The following is a 16,184-nucleotide window of genomic DNA, read 5'->3' on the forward strand; positions in this document are numbered from 1 at the left end:
GGCACCAAAAGGAACAAACACTTAGGTGTTTTAGGGACAATCCCAAGAGGTCAAGAGATCGAGATTCATTTATGTCAACTTTAAACACAGCATTTTCTTTGATGTTGCAATAGTAGAACAACCTAGTGTATACAAATTGACAGGCTCAGTGTTGACATCTGGCATGATTGACATGCCACTAAGCTTTGTGGGGCCAGGAGATATAAAAAGGGCTCAGGACACTGGAAAAGCAGAGTTTGGAGTCAGCCAAGTTCAAGATTGTGCTCAGCACTCCTACAAGTTGGCCAAGTGACTTCCAGGCAATTACTCTGTTTTTATATCACTTTCCCACTAAGATAAATAAATGGGATTGTAAGGAGGGTTCCATAAACCATCTTATATGAATGCCTAATATGTGGGTGTGGGCACACAGTAGGTGCTCATAAATGACAGCTACCAGTAAGTCCAACTTCCTTTGTAACCGTTAAAGTAACTGTATCAGTTAATGCTGAACAACCATAAATTCACCAATTGAAGTGGTACTTTAGAAAATTAAAACCCCTTACTCAACTGAACGCCCACAAACACCCCTTCTCCTTGGCACAGATGTATTTTGCATGGCCTTATGTGAGGTGCTGAGATAAGAGCTTTTCCTCGGTTGCTTTGTTACTTTAAAGGCAGATGCATTTGAGTCATTTTCCCTTTGTTTCATATCCCTAAGATCCGAAGCTTCAAAGACAGAGTTGTCAGCATGCAGTCGATTTATGACTGAACTCTTGAAGGGACACTGAAGAATTACCTTGTCAATCACCCCAAGGACTCTGAAGGCCTTCAGCTCCTCGGCAGGGCTCCTTAGGTTCCAAGGGGGCCTTGAACTTAGTGCTCCTGGAGGCTAATGGGAGATATCAAAGATTACACATCAATCAGGGAGGTACTTGAAGGAAGACTGCCTACTGAAGCAAACGCCAGGGCAAAGGAAACTAAATTTATCATAAATCAGAGACGAGAGATAAAAGGAGAAAGTTACTGTTTGTCTGTAATGTAAAATGAAAAAAAAATCAAAATAAAGAAAATCAAAAGGAAAAGGCAAGACAAAAGCACAAGTAAATAAGTCATACCACTGAAAACAGGTTTTTTAAAAACAAAAATTAATGAGCTGATAGTGTTTTTAGGGCTATCATGAAACTGTCTAACAATCAGCTGATCAGGCCTAAGTCGGTGACAACCTTGAATTTACCCAAGACAGACCAAAAGTACTTTAGGAAGAAAACAAACAAACAAACAAACAAACAAAAAATCATTGAACAGAGTCATTTGAAACAGAAGAGGTATAACCTTGAAACAATAGTCCTTTAGTGTTTCTTTATAAAACAAAGTAAGCAGTTAGACACTTTGATCTATACCATACATTTTAAAGGGAATTGGCAGATTCAAGTTCACCAGAAAAAGGGCCAACCAACGGTGAGGAAGAAAATGCCCCATCAATACAGCCACTGCTATTAGAACAGAGCTGGGAGTGATTCATGAGAAAAAGAGCTTTTCCTCAAATATCTGAATATCTGTGATGTGGAGACCAGTGCATTACCTACGAACAAGATCAGTGAATGTGGGAACGGGCTGCTTGAGCACCAGTGAAAAACTCTTAACTTCCCAACTCTGGAGTTGGCTTTGCCCTGCCTGTCAGCTAAGTCCTGAGAGGAGCAGAGCTCAGAGCATGTACAGCTGGATTTATGTCCAGGAGGCCTTCTATAGTTCCTCCCCACACAACACAAGCCTTGTCACACAGGACAGACAGCTTTATCAACAAACTAGATAGAATACAGAGGGGACAGCATGGTAAGAAACCTACTGAGACCCCTCTCTGGACACTTCACAGAGTGGCCTGGCCAGACACAACACTTAAAAATAAGAACTGCACCCTGATTACTGTGGGGGGTAGGGTCAGGGAATTAGCAAGGAGGTTGTCAGGGGGAACTGGGTGCAAGTTATAATGGGAAAATCACCACCTAGGAAAGGGTCTAAAGGCAGCAATTCTCACTGCCTTCAAATAGTTTTGTCATCTCTGGGTGCACCAGGCAAATGCTAAATCCAGACCATCTGGAACGGTAATGCTGGACAGGAGGTGTTTGGTTTGGTTTGAATTTTGTAGGCAGGATCTCCTAAAGCCCAGGCTGGCCTCAAACTTGCTTTGTAGCCAAGGTTGATCTTGAACTAAGGATCCTAATGACTCTTATCTTGCACATGCTGGAATTACAGGTGTGTACTACATCTGGCTAAGGCTGTGTGTGTGTGTGTGTGTGTGTGTGTGTGTGTGTGTCTGTGTGTGTGTCTGTGTGTGTGTCTGTGTGTGTGTCTGTGTGTGTGTGTATCTGTATGTCTGTGCATGTGTCTGTGCATGTGTGTGTGTGTGTGTGTGTGTGTGTCTGTGTGTGTGTCTGTGTGTGTGTCTGTGTGTGTGTCTGTGTGTGTGTGTATCTGTATGTCTGTGCATGTGTCTGTGCATGTGTATGTCTGTGTGTGTGTATCTGTGTGTCTGTATGGCTATGTGTGTGTCTGTGCATGTGTGTGTCTGTGTGTGTGTGCCTGTGTGTGTCTGTGTGTGTGCATCTGTATGTCTGTGCATGTGTATGTTTGTGTGTGTGTGTGTCTGCATATCTATGTGTGTATGTGCATGTTTATGTCTGTGTGTGTGTCTGTGTGTATGTCTGTATATCTATGCGTATGTATGTGCATGTGTATGTCTGTGTGTGTCTGTGTGTATGTGTCTGTGTTTGTGTGTCTGTATGTCTGTGTGTGTGTCTGTGCATGTATATGTCTGTGTATGTCTATGTGTGTGTGTATATCTGTGTGTCTATATGTCTGTGCATGTGTCTGTGCATGTGTATGTCTGTGTGTGTGTCCGTATGTCTATGCGTGTAAGTCTGTGTGTGTCTGTGTATGTGTGTCTGTATGTCTGTGCATGTGTCTGTGCATGTGTATGTCTGTGCATGTGTCTGTGTATGTGTATGTCTGTGTGCACGTATGTATGTGTTATATGTACATGTGTACCTGTATGCACATGCACATAGAGACCAGAGATCAACACTGGATGCTTCTTCAATCATTCTCCACCTTACTGTTTGAGAAAGGCCTCTCCTCGAACCTGCAGCTCACTGATTGGCTTGTCCACTCTGTGGATGCTGAGGTCACCATCCTTGTCCCTGTGCTAGCGTTATAGGCATAGAATGCCATGTTCTCTTCCTGCATGGGTGCTAGGGTCCAAGATGCTCGCACCTTATCAACCAAGCCACTCTCAGCCCCAGATAATAACAACTTCTTTTTTCTTTTCTTTTTTTTTTTTTTTTTTTTTTTCGGAGCTGGGGACCGAACCCAGGACCTTGCATAATAACAACTTTTAAATGATATAATTTGATTTCTTAGATATGTCTCAGCAAACATTATTTGATACTGCATTTTCTTAGAAGCTAAAGTAGATGTCAGAAAACACATCTGTTGCCATCTCCTTCAAAGCTGAAACCTAAGGAGAATGTTTAATGCCTACAAATGTGTATTAAGACCTCAGTGAACCCATCCGAACCATCATAAAAAAGTCTCTTCTACAGGATTTCCATGGTCTTTCTTCCTTCATCTTTACCCTCCCAACCCCACACTCGGTGTGGTACTGACAGGAAGTTGCTCTAATAATCTCTGTTTTACTCGGATGCAAAGGGAGACTCAGAAGGATGAATTGCTTCTACCACAGAAAGAAAATGGGATCCTGACAGACTCAGCTCTCACCCTACTGCTGCCAATCTTTCCATTAAATGCCACACCCCCCCCCACACACACACACACACCACCCCCCCACACACACACACACCATGCCCCACCCCCACACGCCACACACACACACACATGCCACACTCACCCACACACCCACACACACCTCACACACATACACCACACACACACACCACATACCCCCCACACACATCTCCCACACACACATCCCCCACACAGACACCACACACATACACACACCACACATACACACACCACACAGACACACACGTAACACACACACACACGCAAACATGTGCGTGCATCTTGCTGCATTACCAACAAAGAGGAAAATCTGCTTGTAACTTCAGCAGAAGAGCAACTGGGGAAAGTATTATTTTATCTGTTACATTTGATGTTTAATAAACTAAATGCTACGGCATGGCACCCCCCGTCTTCTGTTCACATTTCTGATCTCTTAGATTCCAGAGACAGTTTACTCTGCCTACCCCACAGTATTTAAGGTGAGGGCCACAGCAGTGCCATGCTGCAGACTGTGATGCACTGAATGTCCTGATGGTGATGGCTCTGTCTGGCTCAGCAGTATTCCACAGTGAGGTCCCTGGGAGGTGACTGGGTCTCGAGGGCTCTGACCTCATCATGACTCCACTTATGGACTCACAACTTGAAAGACTTTGGGGTTGTATACTAATGAGATTTAGGAAGTGGGCCTAAGTGGAGAAAATTAGACCACTGGAGACTTGCCTCCCATTCTCACGCTCTACCACAGGCTCTCGGTCTTTAACTGGGCTCTGCCATAGGCCAGAACCAACAGCCAAGGGACCACAGTCTGAAACTGTGAGCCAGTACAAATCATTCCACCTTTTCCACAGCAATTAAAAACCTAACATTATACAGGTCATCGAGAGGCGGCTACAGTGAGGGTCACAGTGGAGGACCAGAAAACAAAAGCCCTTGAATATGAGAACCGTGTGCACTGTCCTCTACCGAGTGGAGAGAGGTGTTCTGTGTGAGAAAGGAGCCATAAGCACTGCAAACAGCAGTGACTTGGAGCAGATGGGAACAGCAAAGGCAACAGACACAAAACTTCTCTTTCTTTGCAGATAGAGTATACGAAGACTATGAAATAAAGCTATCATTTTAAAAACTGCATACTGTTGGCTCCTATGAGAGGGGGAGTCAGTTTTCTTTGAGGGTGTGGCCCCTGATGGGTCTAACACACGCCACTGCGTGGTCCCCAACCATGAGTCCATGGGCAGGCAGCACACCCTGGACTTGTGGGCCAAGAGGGAGGACACCAAGTTGGAAGGGGCGGAGGGAGTGGGGAGTGGATCTGGGAACATGAGGATCATCAGATCAAATACAATGTCAGTGCACAGGAAATTCTCAAAACTAAAATCATTCTTAATAATCTCTTATTTCTTATATGTAGTAACATTTAAATTATATATAACTCCACAAATCTGTTCTTAGACAGCAAAAGGAAGCATCAATCTACAGGATTTAATAAAAAACAGGCTTCAGAAACCAGATCCAGATCTCAGCTTATTTTGTCTTCCTAACAGAAGGACACTGAGAAGTAAGGCAGCTAAGCAGTCTCTGGTGACAAAGACTGGTGGCAGGAGAGAGGACTAACCTCTAAGTGTACCCAGGTAAAGCAATGCATACCTGTAATCCTAGCACTCAGGCCACTGATGCAGGAGGACTGCCATGAAGGCAAGGTCACCAGAGGGCTCCACCAGAGACCCCGTCCCAAAAGGAATTAAACAATGAACTCTTGTAAAAAAGTGTCACCAACTCAGCACAACGTTTCAAAGCAGCAGGAAGTGGCTTCCTAGGCAGCATAGCTGATGTCCTTGATGTAAAAAGTCAGTGTTTCTCTTTACATGTAAGGGCTATTGTAGCACAGGACGTCAAGAAAGATTGGCTAGGTCCGTCTATACCAGGACTACACACATACAAGATCTGATGGCCCAACAGAGATGGCAAGAAAACACTGCTCAACCAGCCAAGGCCTAAGCCTGGACGCATGGCTCTGTGCAATGCTGTCCATAGCTGGTACCTGTGATCCAGTACCTGTGATCCAGTACCTGTGATCCAGTACCTGTGATCCAGTACCTGTGATCTGCAGTTAGCAAACAGTTGAAATCTAGTTGCTATTTCTGTTCTCTAAAAGGTTAAGTAAGGGCTGTCTGCCTTCTCCTTTGAGTCAGCAGTTGACCTACCCACAGTCTCTTTGATTTATTCAGTGTTCTCAGTATGCAATGTCCACCTGCTGTAGATGCAGTGTTCCTCAGATATACACACATTGCTTGAGGACTTATAGTGGAAAATAGGATTCAGCAGGGCTGAGGTGGGCCCCAAGATTCTGTGCTTCCAACAGGCTCCCTGGTGGGGCTGCTGCTGCTATTTCCCAGCCCTACTCAGAATGGAGTGAGCACACCTCAAAACACCTCAGCAGAAGTCATTCATTATTGTTAGGGAAAAACAGACAAAAGGAGAGAAAAGGTATCCAGAACCCGGCTCCGGGTGAGGAAAGTGGTGGGTAATGATCTTCCCTGCACTAGGGCAGGCATGAGGCCAGCTGGGGTTACGTAGAAAGACCCTGTCTCAAAAGAGAAGGGGGAGGAAGAGGAGAAGGAGAAGGAGGGGAGAAGGAGAAGGAGAAGGAGAGGAGAAGAAGGAGGAGAAGGAGAAGAGAAGGAGGAGAAGGAGAAGGAGAAGGAGAAGGAGAGGAGAAGAAGGAGGAGAAGGAGAAGAGAAGGAGGAGAAGGAGAAGGAGAAGGAGGAGAAGGAGAGGAGAAGAAGGAGGAGAAGGAGAAGAGAAGGAGGAGAAGGAGAAGGAGACGGAGGAGAAGGAGAGGAGAAGGAGAAGGAGAGGAGAAGGAGAAGGAGAAGGAGAAGGAGAAGGAGAAGGAGAGGAGAAGGAGAAGGAGAAGGAGAAGGAGAAGGAGGAGGAGGAGGAGGAGAAGGAGAAGGAGAAGGAGAAGAAGGAGAAGGAGAAGGAGAGGAGAAGGAGAAGGAGAAGGAGAGGAGAAGGGGAAGGAGAAGGAGAAGGAGACGGAGAGGAGGAGGAGAAGGAGAAGGAGAAGGAGAAGAAGGAGAAGGAGAACTATTCAAACTCAGAACTTCACTATCTGGCGGAGTTCGAGCTCTGCAAATCCTTCCTAGGCAAATGGCTCACTCGACCGCGCTAAGCCTCCCTTAGAGGCTGGTATACCTAACATTTAACTGCCTGTAACCGAGTCCGTGTCCTACTACCACAGCTCTCAGAGAGTTCCATGTCTTCTAATGACACCTGTCGAGTTGGTCAACAACATCAGCAAACACAGATGTGCTACCCCTGTGCTCAAATCTACAGGGCACTCAGAACATTCTGTGTGGTGACTGATGCTCAATCACCCCTAGCAATGCAGTGTACAATGGTATTTACATGTTTTATGTCCTGTATTTAGATAATTTACTGTGCCTTTTCTAAACTTAATTGATTTTAAATTTTCTTTAGGCAAAATGCTATTTTAAGTCTATTGCACCTTGGAAAAATAAATAAAAGAAAACCACTGTCCCTACAGTCCAGAGTCTACTTAATCGAAGGTCTGCCTCTCCAATGATCTTGGTGCCTTTCAGGTATGACTTACGAAGCAAAACTGTGTTCTGCTGGTGTCTTTTCCAACATTGGTTTGCAAAGGATGTGATTAAAATAATGGGAAATTCAGGTTTTCTACATTTACAACCCAAGAGGCTCCAAGGCTCCAAAGCTCATAAAGCAAAGACAAGGTCTGGACAGCGGGAGCAGCACTGCCGAGGGGGAAGATGGAGGCCCGCACACTGCTGAGAGGGAAGATGGAGGCCCGCACACTGCACTGCCGAGGGGGAAGATGGAGACCCGCACACTGCACTGCCAGGGGGAAAGACAGAGACCAGCACAGTGTTAAAGCCCCAAGCATCTGCGAAGAGATGCTTGCACAAGGATTCTCCAGAGAAGTCACGTCTGCTTTGCACACCATCTGAGAGAACCTAACCACACTGGCTGAAATTCAGATTCAAAGACTGTTAATAAAGAGAAACAATGGGCTCACCAAGCTAATCTCAAGAAAACAGCCAGGCTGCTGCTGACCAACATGGAGGGCAGCCTTCCCAGAGAGCACACAAATGGCAAATGAAAGCAAATGCTTACGTAAAGAACAGTGCCATGTCTCCTCTCTCCCGCAGCTGCCCTCGCAGAGAAAACAGAAATTACACATCAGATCACAGTCAGCAGGCCAGCTCTGGGCAGTCTCTCCAAGTAAAGACACTTTCTCTGTAAGGGACAGAAGCTTTGATCCATAATTATGAATGGCTTCCCTTCACTTGAATAATCAGTGACCATCCAGCAGAGGAGTGTGAGCACCCATCCATCCAGATCCAGAAACATACTCCCCGGGACTAACAATGGGAGAGCTATTCCCAGTACACACACACACACACACACACACACACACACACACACACAGCAGACACACACACACAGACACACACACACATACAGACACACAGACACAGACACACACACACAGACACACACACACATACACATACAGACACACAAACACAGACACACACACATACAGACACACACAGACCCACACATACAGACACACACACACACACACACAGACACACACATACAGACACACACACACAGACACAGCAGACACAGACACAGACACACACATACAGACACACACACACACACACAGCAGACACAGACACACACATACAGACACACACACACACACACAGCAGACACACATACAGACACACACACATAGACACACACACCCTAAAAAATGCAATTTAAAACAAAAATTTTGTCTCTTTCATGGTTTAAGTGACAGAATAGGATACCAAGACTGCCTGCCTTTGGTGGTTTGAATATGCTTGGCCCAGGGAATGGCACTATTTGGAGGTGTGGCCTTGTTGGAGGAAGTGTGTCACTTTGGGAGTGGGCTTTAAGACCCTATTCCTAGCTGCCTGGATGCCAGTCTTCTGTTTGCCTTCAGAACAAAATGTAGAACTCTCAGCTCCTTCAGCACCATGCCTGCCTGGATGCTGCCATGTTCCTGCCTTGATGATAATGGACTGAGCCTCTGAACCTATAAGCCAGCCCCAATTAAATGTTGTCCTTAAAAGAGATGCGTAGGCCATGGTGTCTGCTCACAGCAGTAAAATCCTAAGACAGAAGTTGGAGTAGGGTATTACTGTGATAGGCTTGACCATGCTTTTGTTTGATGGAATGTGTACTTTGGACTTTGGAAAGCAGTGGGATGCTTTAAGTGGGGAGTAATGGGCTATACCACAGGATTGTGGAAGACTTTGCGGCTAAGCATGATTTGAACTGAGGAAGCCTGGTTATAGAGGTTTTGGAAGAGAAGGATTCTAGTATGTGTCAGAGACTGTTCTTGTGCTATTTTGATGAAGAATGTGACCTTTTTTGCCCTTGTCTGAAGAGTCTGCCTGAAGCTGAGGTGAAAAGAGTTAAATTAGTTGCATTAACAAAAGAGGTCTCAAAACAGCCCAGCTTAGACTGTGCTGTGGTTTAGTATCATGAAGAGTGTTTTAATGAAACACAGCAAGCTAAAAAGAAAAATACAAAATGTATTCAAAACGTAATGTTCAAACATTAAAAGGGTGCCAGGAGCTGAACTCTATGTTCTTGGAGATAAAGAGATTAAGGTAGTGGTGACCTCAAAACAAGTCCAGGCATGCTGGTACACACCTTTAATCCCAGGAGACAGAGGCAAGCAGATCTCGGAGTTCAAGGCCAGCCTGGTACAGAGCAAGTTCCAAGTAGAGAGAGCTTAAGTCCAGAGGTGGTGGCTCTGACTTTAGAGTCCAGAATAGAGAGGACTCCTGGGAAAATTGATGCTGGTTAACTGGAGCTAAGAAATTAGTGGTGACTAAGAAGAGATGAACATCACTGAGGTGAAATCTGGGAAGTGTTTTCTGAGAACACAAAGAAACTGTTCCAAGATAGCCAAGGTTGTACCTCATGTTACAGCTGGACTGGGTAGTATGTAAGAGTCATCCAGGTGGTACTGGTTTTGAGGGTCATGGAGAGCAGCTGAGGCTTGGCACTGTGAGAGATCAGGGACGAACATTGCCTCAGCTGCAGTTGACAATCCAGAGCTGAAGGGGTCATGCGAAGAAGGAGAGGCTTGGCACCATGAAGAGACCCTAGAGAGGCTATTGGTGAAGCCTGGTTGCAGCAGAAGACCCCAGCCTACTAGAGATGGCAGTGCCATGGGATAACCACCAAGAACAGCAGCAGTGGTGGACTAGAGTCAAGCAGAGCTGGAGAAGTGACCCTTCAAGCCCTTTGGATCATGTAGCCCAGAAGATAATGTGTGGATCCACGACATTCAAACAAGAAGCTGTGAAGCTGAAGCCGCCTTGGCGCCCCCAAGATGTTACAGATGCCAGAACTGTGGGCTCTCTGCTGAGGAAAGCTGCTAACAGGGAGTGGAACCAGCCAAAGAGCATTGTGCTTAAGTCAACAAAGATGGCAAGAGTTGGAAATCTGAAGACTGCTTTGACATCAGCCAGAAGATAGAGTCTGCAGTTTGTTCAGCTTGGTTAGTTCCCGTGTCCTCTCACTATGACATTATAGAATGGTGATGTATGTCCTGTGATGTTAAAGGTGTGTCATCTGCTTTTTGATTTTGGTTACAGATAAGTGATTGAATGAATCTCAGGAAAAGACTTTAAGCTTTGGATTCTTAACATTGGGGGACTTTTGAACTTGGACTAAATGTATTTTGCACTATGCTATGTTTAGGTCATAGACTCCTAAGTTTGAACCAACCTATGAGGGCCAAGGAGTGGAATGTGGTGGTTTAGATATGCTTGGCCCAGGGAGTGGCACTGTTTGAAAGTGTGGCCTTGTTGGAGGAAGTGTGTCACTGTGGACATGGGCTTTAAGACCCTACTCCTATTGCCTGGAAGTCAATTTTCTCCTGTTTGCCTTCAGAACAAGATATAAAACTCTCAGCTCCTCCTGCACCATGCCTGCCTGGACACTGCCATGCTCCCAAACCTTGATGATAATGGACTGAACCCCTGAATCTGTAGGTCAGCCCTAATTAAATGTTATCTTTATAAAAGTTGCCTTGGTCATGGTGTCTGTTCACAGCAGTAAAAATCTAACTAAGACACTGCCTCTTGGATCAATTAAGGAATGATTGGAATATGTTCTCCCATTTAAAAAAAAAAAAAACATTAGAATTTAAAACAGAAAGCTACTTCCAAAGACTGGACAAATCCAGACAGACCTGACATTAAAGCTATAAAAACTAATGTCTAAGGCCTTATGCCATGGAGACAGGGTTTCAGGGGTTCCAATGGCCTAAAGCATCACCACAGCAAAGCGCTCAGCAGCTACAGGCAGCCACCAGCGAATGCTTGCAGGACTCACTCGAGAGCAGTGTCACCCGGCTGATTAGGCTGCACAGGTATGCACAAGAGCTGAGGCCCAGAAGCTTGACAGCATCTTGCAGATGGTGAGGTTAGGACTGCAGGAAGTGGGATGGTTTGATCTACATTGTCAACCTGACTTGGAATCACTTAAGAGACACCAGGCCAAGTCTGTGAGGATGTTTCCAGAGAGGCTGAACTGAAGGAAGACCCACCCTAAGTGTGGGCAGTACCACAGCAGGGGCTCAGGTTCAGAACAGAATAAAAAGGAAAAGAGAGCTCACGGCATCACACCCGGCCTCTGCTTCCTGATCCAGAGATGAGGCATAGGAAGCTGTGAGGAAGGTTATGGGAGGATCGTTCTTACTCTGCTCTGTGCCTGCCTTTGACAATAACTTAAGAAAATTACAGAAAAGTTCCAAAGACCAAAACTATCAAATATTCTAACCATAAATAAAGCTGAAAGGTAAACAGAGAGGCTAAAGAACACAGAGCTGGAGCCAGCATACCTGTGGGCCTGTGTCAAGCTGGGCTGTGACCCGGAGGCTACAGATGCTCTCTGCACGCATGAGGTACTCTGCTGTCCTTCTCTTCACAGCCTCCCGGCGCGTGGGGCTCGACTCTCCTGAGAGGACAAAGCAAAAGTCTGGCCTTGAGAGAGAGACACAGGCATTTGTAACCCCATCTAGCAGGTTATTTCTTTTTACCCAGTTCACATCTGTAACTGTGAGGAAGAGGGGGAACCCGGGAAATGGCTTCCACCTTACTCCTCCAGGGTTTAGTTTGCCGAAAGCTGACAGGCTGCTCTCTGACTGTGCACTGAAACTCAGCATGTTACAGAGTGTCAAGAATATATAAAACTGTGGAAAGTTCTACAGGGCGGGAAGCCAAGCCCCAGCTCAGGCAGTGCTCAGATTCCATCTGAGCACAGGGTCAGACATGACGCTCAGGAGACAGCACCCAGGACTGACAGGTGCAGTCAGCACGAACGTCCAACCCAACCCAGAACAAAACCACTTTGTAGTTCTGAATAAACTCACACTAAGTGAGCTGTGCACGCTTCATTGGCAACCAGTTGTCACTCCTCTTACACAGGAAAGCAGGAGCATACCTGAAATCCTGACGGTATAAAATTGTGTAAGTCTGTCAGTAAACCTGGGTCTCTACCTCCTAAGAACAGCATCCAAATCCTCAGGACTCCAGTTTGTCAAGCACTGGGTTCCTGCCTCTTCAGGACGGTGCCCTAGCACGTAGGGCACATCTTAGCACCGTTTCATTCAGATGAATGTGTTTCTCCCCCGCCCCGTGTGTGTGTGTGTGTGTGTGTGTGTCTGTGAGAGAGTGTATGTGTGTGTGTGTGAATGTGAGTGTGGGTGTGTGTGTGTGAGAGAGAGAGAGAGTGTGTGTGTGAATGTGTGTGTGAGTGTGAGTGTGGGTGTGTGTGTGGGTGTGGGTGAGTGTGTGTGAGTGTGTGTGGGTGTGTGAGTGTGTGTGTGGTGTGGGTGTGAGTGTGTGTGTGTGAGAGAGAGAGTGTGTGTGTGGGTGGGTGTGAGTGTGTGTGAATGTGTGTGGGTGTGTGTGAGTGTGTGAGTGTGGGTGTGTGTGAGTGTGTGTGGGTGAGTGTGTATGAATGTGTGTGAGTGTGTGTGGGTGTGTGTGAGTGTGTGAGTGTGGGTGTGTGTGAGTGTGTGTGGGTGAGTGTGTGTGAATGTGTGTGAGTGTGTGTGGGTGTGTGAGTGTGTGTGAATGTGGGGGTGTAAGTGTGTGTGTGAGTGTGTGTGTAAGTGTGTGTGAGTGTGTGTGTGAGTGTGAGTGTGTGTGTGAGTGTGAGTGAGTGTGTGTGTGTGTGTGTGTGTGTGTGTGTGTGTGTGTGTGTGTTTAGAACTGACTATTTGGGACTGGATAACCGTAACTTGGGGGATTCCCTGGGGAAGATTCTCTGTCTCTCAGCAGTCAATCATCTAGTGGTAAGGACTTCCCTCATCCACACTGGGACGTCACCCGGTGCTATCACTGTGTAGGTCTTGTGACCTTAGCTGGTCATACTTAAGATTTCCTGGATGCAGCTTGCCTGACATATATATAGATGATACTAGCTCATAGCAGACTTCCTGGTCCTCTAACTCATTCTTTCTCCCCTGTTTCACAAAGTTCCTACACACAAACACACACACACACACACACACACACACACACACACACACACACACACACATACGTGAGCATGCATGTCGGAGAACCCTGCTAGTAAGGTCGCAGTGTGCCATGACCAGATGGCTCCAAGTTTGGTGCAAAATGGAGGCCTCCCTTTCTCAGCTGGGCCTCTCTTTATCTGCCTGTCTGCAGAGCATCCTGAACACAGGTGCCTGACCTTATCAGAAGGATGACCTTGTGCAGAGACTTAGCTCAGCACCCCTCTGGCTTCCAGGTCGCATGATAATTAGTGTAGTAATTACTGTATTGAGTCCAATTAGCCCTTTCCACTGTACCCCTAAAAGCCCTTTACCTGATACAGTAATGTTGAGCTGTCTCACTGAAGCTGATTCCAGAACTTAATCAGTTGGCACTTAACAGTCAACCAAACCCTACCTCCCTCCACTCTCCACCACCATTGATCCTTGTAGACTGGTAGCCAATGGCCCACACCAAAATCAAAAAAGGAAATCACATAAGTAACTGGCACATACTTGTGAAGTGATGTCCCTCACAAACACTGCTGTTCTCTTCTCCGGTTCTGCAGTCCCAGGTTGTGGCTGGGCTCACTGTTTTGGACTCTGATATCCGCCACCCACTTGTAATACTCTGGCAAGCTCCAACTTAAACCTCTGTTTAGCATTTGTTAAGCTTCAATCCCAGCTCTATTCAAAGTGGTAAGCCTGTCTCACACGCTCACCTAAGATTCGTGCTGAGTTATGGAATATATGGCTACAGCCACACGCAGTCCCAATCCTATTTTGGCATCAAATCACTGCTTTTTAAACTTTTGGCTTTTCTGCCACTTTCTAGGCAGTCTCCATAGTAACAAAGAAACAAGGACTCTAAGCCAGCTCCTGCTGCTGATGGTGGGCCACTTCCATGGAAACTAGAAGCATGAGAGAGATGCAGGGAAGGCTTCAGAATGTACCTTCCATTACAGATTATGTGATTCCTCCACTCAGCCCTTCAAAGGCCATGGTGACTGGCAAACCGCAGCCCTGGATGAAGACCAGCCCTCGAGAGGGCTGCCAATCAATACCCTATGGCCTGGACTGAGAACCCAGAGATAAAGCTGCGGATCTCCAGAAGAGCCCCCGACCCATCCCACTGTTCACAAAGTGAGCGGCTCAGACAGGTTTTAAGTGAGTAAAACCCATCACTTAGATGGAGCAGTCATTGTCAGTGGACTTTGTCATCCAAAGGAGAAAGACACACACACACATATATACACACACACACAGACACACAGAGACACACACATACACACACAGAGACACACACATACACACACACAGAGAGACACACACAGACACACACACACACAGGCACACACACACACACAGGCACACACACACACACAGGCACACACACACACACACACAGGCACACACACACACACAGGCACACACACACACACACAGGCACACACACACACACACACACACAGAGACACACACACAGACACACACACAGACACACACAGAGACACACACATACACACACAGAGACACACACATACACACATATATACACACACACAGACACACACAGAGACACACACATACACACACAGACACACACACACACAGGCACACACACACATATACACACACACAGACACACACAGAGACACACACAGAGACACACACATACACACACACAGACACACACAGAGACACACACAGAGACACACACAGACACACACACAGACACACACACACAGGCACACACACACACAGGCACACACACACACACACACAGGCACGTACACACACACAGGCACACACACACACACACACACAGACACACACAGAGACACACACATACACACACAGAGAGACACACACATATATACACACACACAGGCACACACACACACACAGGCACACACACACATATACACACAGAGACACACACAGAGACACACAGAGAGACACACACACAGACACACACACACAGGCACACACACACACACACAGGCACGCACACACACACAGGCACACACACACACACAGAGACACACACATACACACACAGAGAGACACACACACACACACACACACACACAGGCACACACACACACACACACACACAGACACACACAGAGACACACACATACACACACAGAGAGACACACACACAGACACACACACACACAGGCACACACACACACACAGACACACACACACACACAGGCACGCACACACACACAGGCACACACACACACACACAGGCACACACACACACACACACACACACACACACCACACACACTATTCAGGACTGCCAATTAATCCTGTCAAACTGACTGCATTGACTTTTTAAACACCCACATTTGTGGATGTCTGTGAGGGTGTGCAGCAGGGAGCTGAGGTGGGGAAGAGGCACCTGCACAGGCCTGGGGGTTGGGGACTGAAAGCAGAATGGGGCTTTCTTGCAGAGCTCCACCCTTCCTACACAGAGGGAGTTTCCAAACTCTAGATCCTCCAGCCTAGGATGCATTCTCAGCAACTCACCAAGGACCTCTCAGGTAATATCACTGGTCTTTCTTGGCCCAAGCTGCATGGTTTATTAGACTGCTGTTTTCCTGGGCTCCCCAGTCTGTAGATAGCATTATGTCTACTCAAACTCTGATGGCATAAACCACTGAACATAACTGACAGTCACATATCCACATATTGGCTTCTGGGGGCTTCTGGGAGACCATGATACAGTCACTGTCCTGTCAAAAGGGTCTGCTGCCTCATAAAAGCTGAGTTAAATAGAAAAGGGAAAAA

The 16,184-nt window shown here is 46.6% G+C and overlaps 1 protein-coding gene across 9 annotated transcripts in view; it reads right to left on the bottom strand.

Moving 5' to 3' along the window:
• Rps6kc1 (ribosomal protein S6 kinase C1) overlaps window positions 1–16,184 on the bottom strand; it is a 144,195-nt gene that overhangs the window by 65,054 nt on the left and 62,957 nt on the right. For 8 of the 9 annotated variants that reach the window (XR_001840773.3, XM_008769830.2, NM_001415790.1 and 5 more), the window contains 2 exons: window positions 11,721–11,836; window positions 779–871 (listed from right to left, as the gene is read on the bottom strand). Coding sequence is in view for 8 of the 9 variants with exons in the window: in XM_008769830.2 (XP_008768052.1) it covers window positions 779–871; window positions 11,721–11,836 (209 nt within the window). In the remaining variant the exon portion in view is untranslated. The remainder of the gene's footprint in view (window positions 1–778; window positions 872–11,720; window positions 11,837–16,184) is intronic. The other variant, XM_039090578.2, reaches the window with a different exon arrangement.

The sequence above is a fragment of the Rattus norvegicus genome, chromosome 13 (genome assembly GCF_036323735.1).
Source record: "Rattus norvegicus strain BN/NHsdMcwi chromosome 13, GRCr8, whole genome shotgun sequence".
Taxonomy (NCBI): Eukaryota; Metazoa; Chordata; class Mammalia; order Rodentia; family Muridae; genus Rattus; species Rattus norvegicus.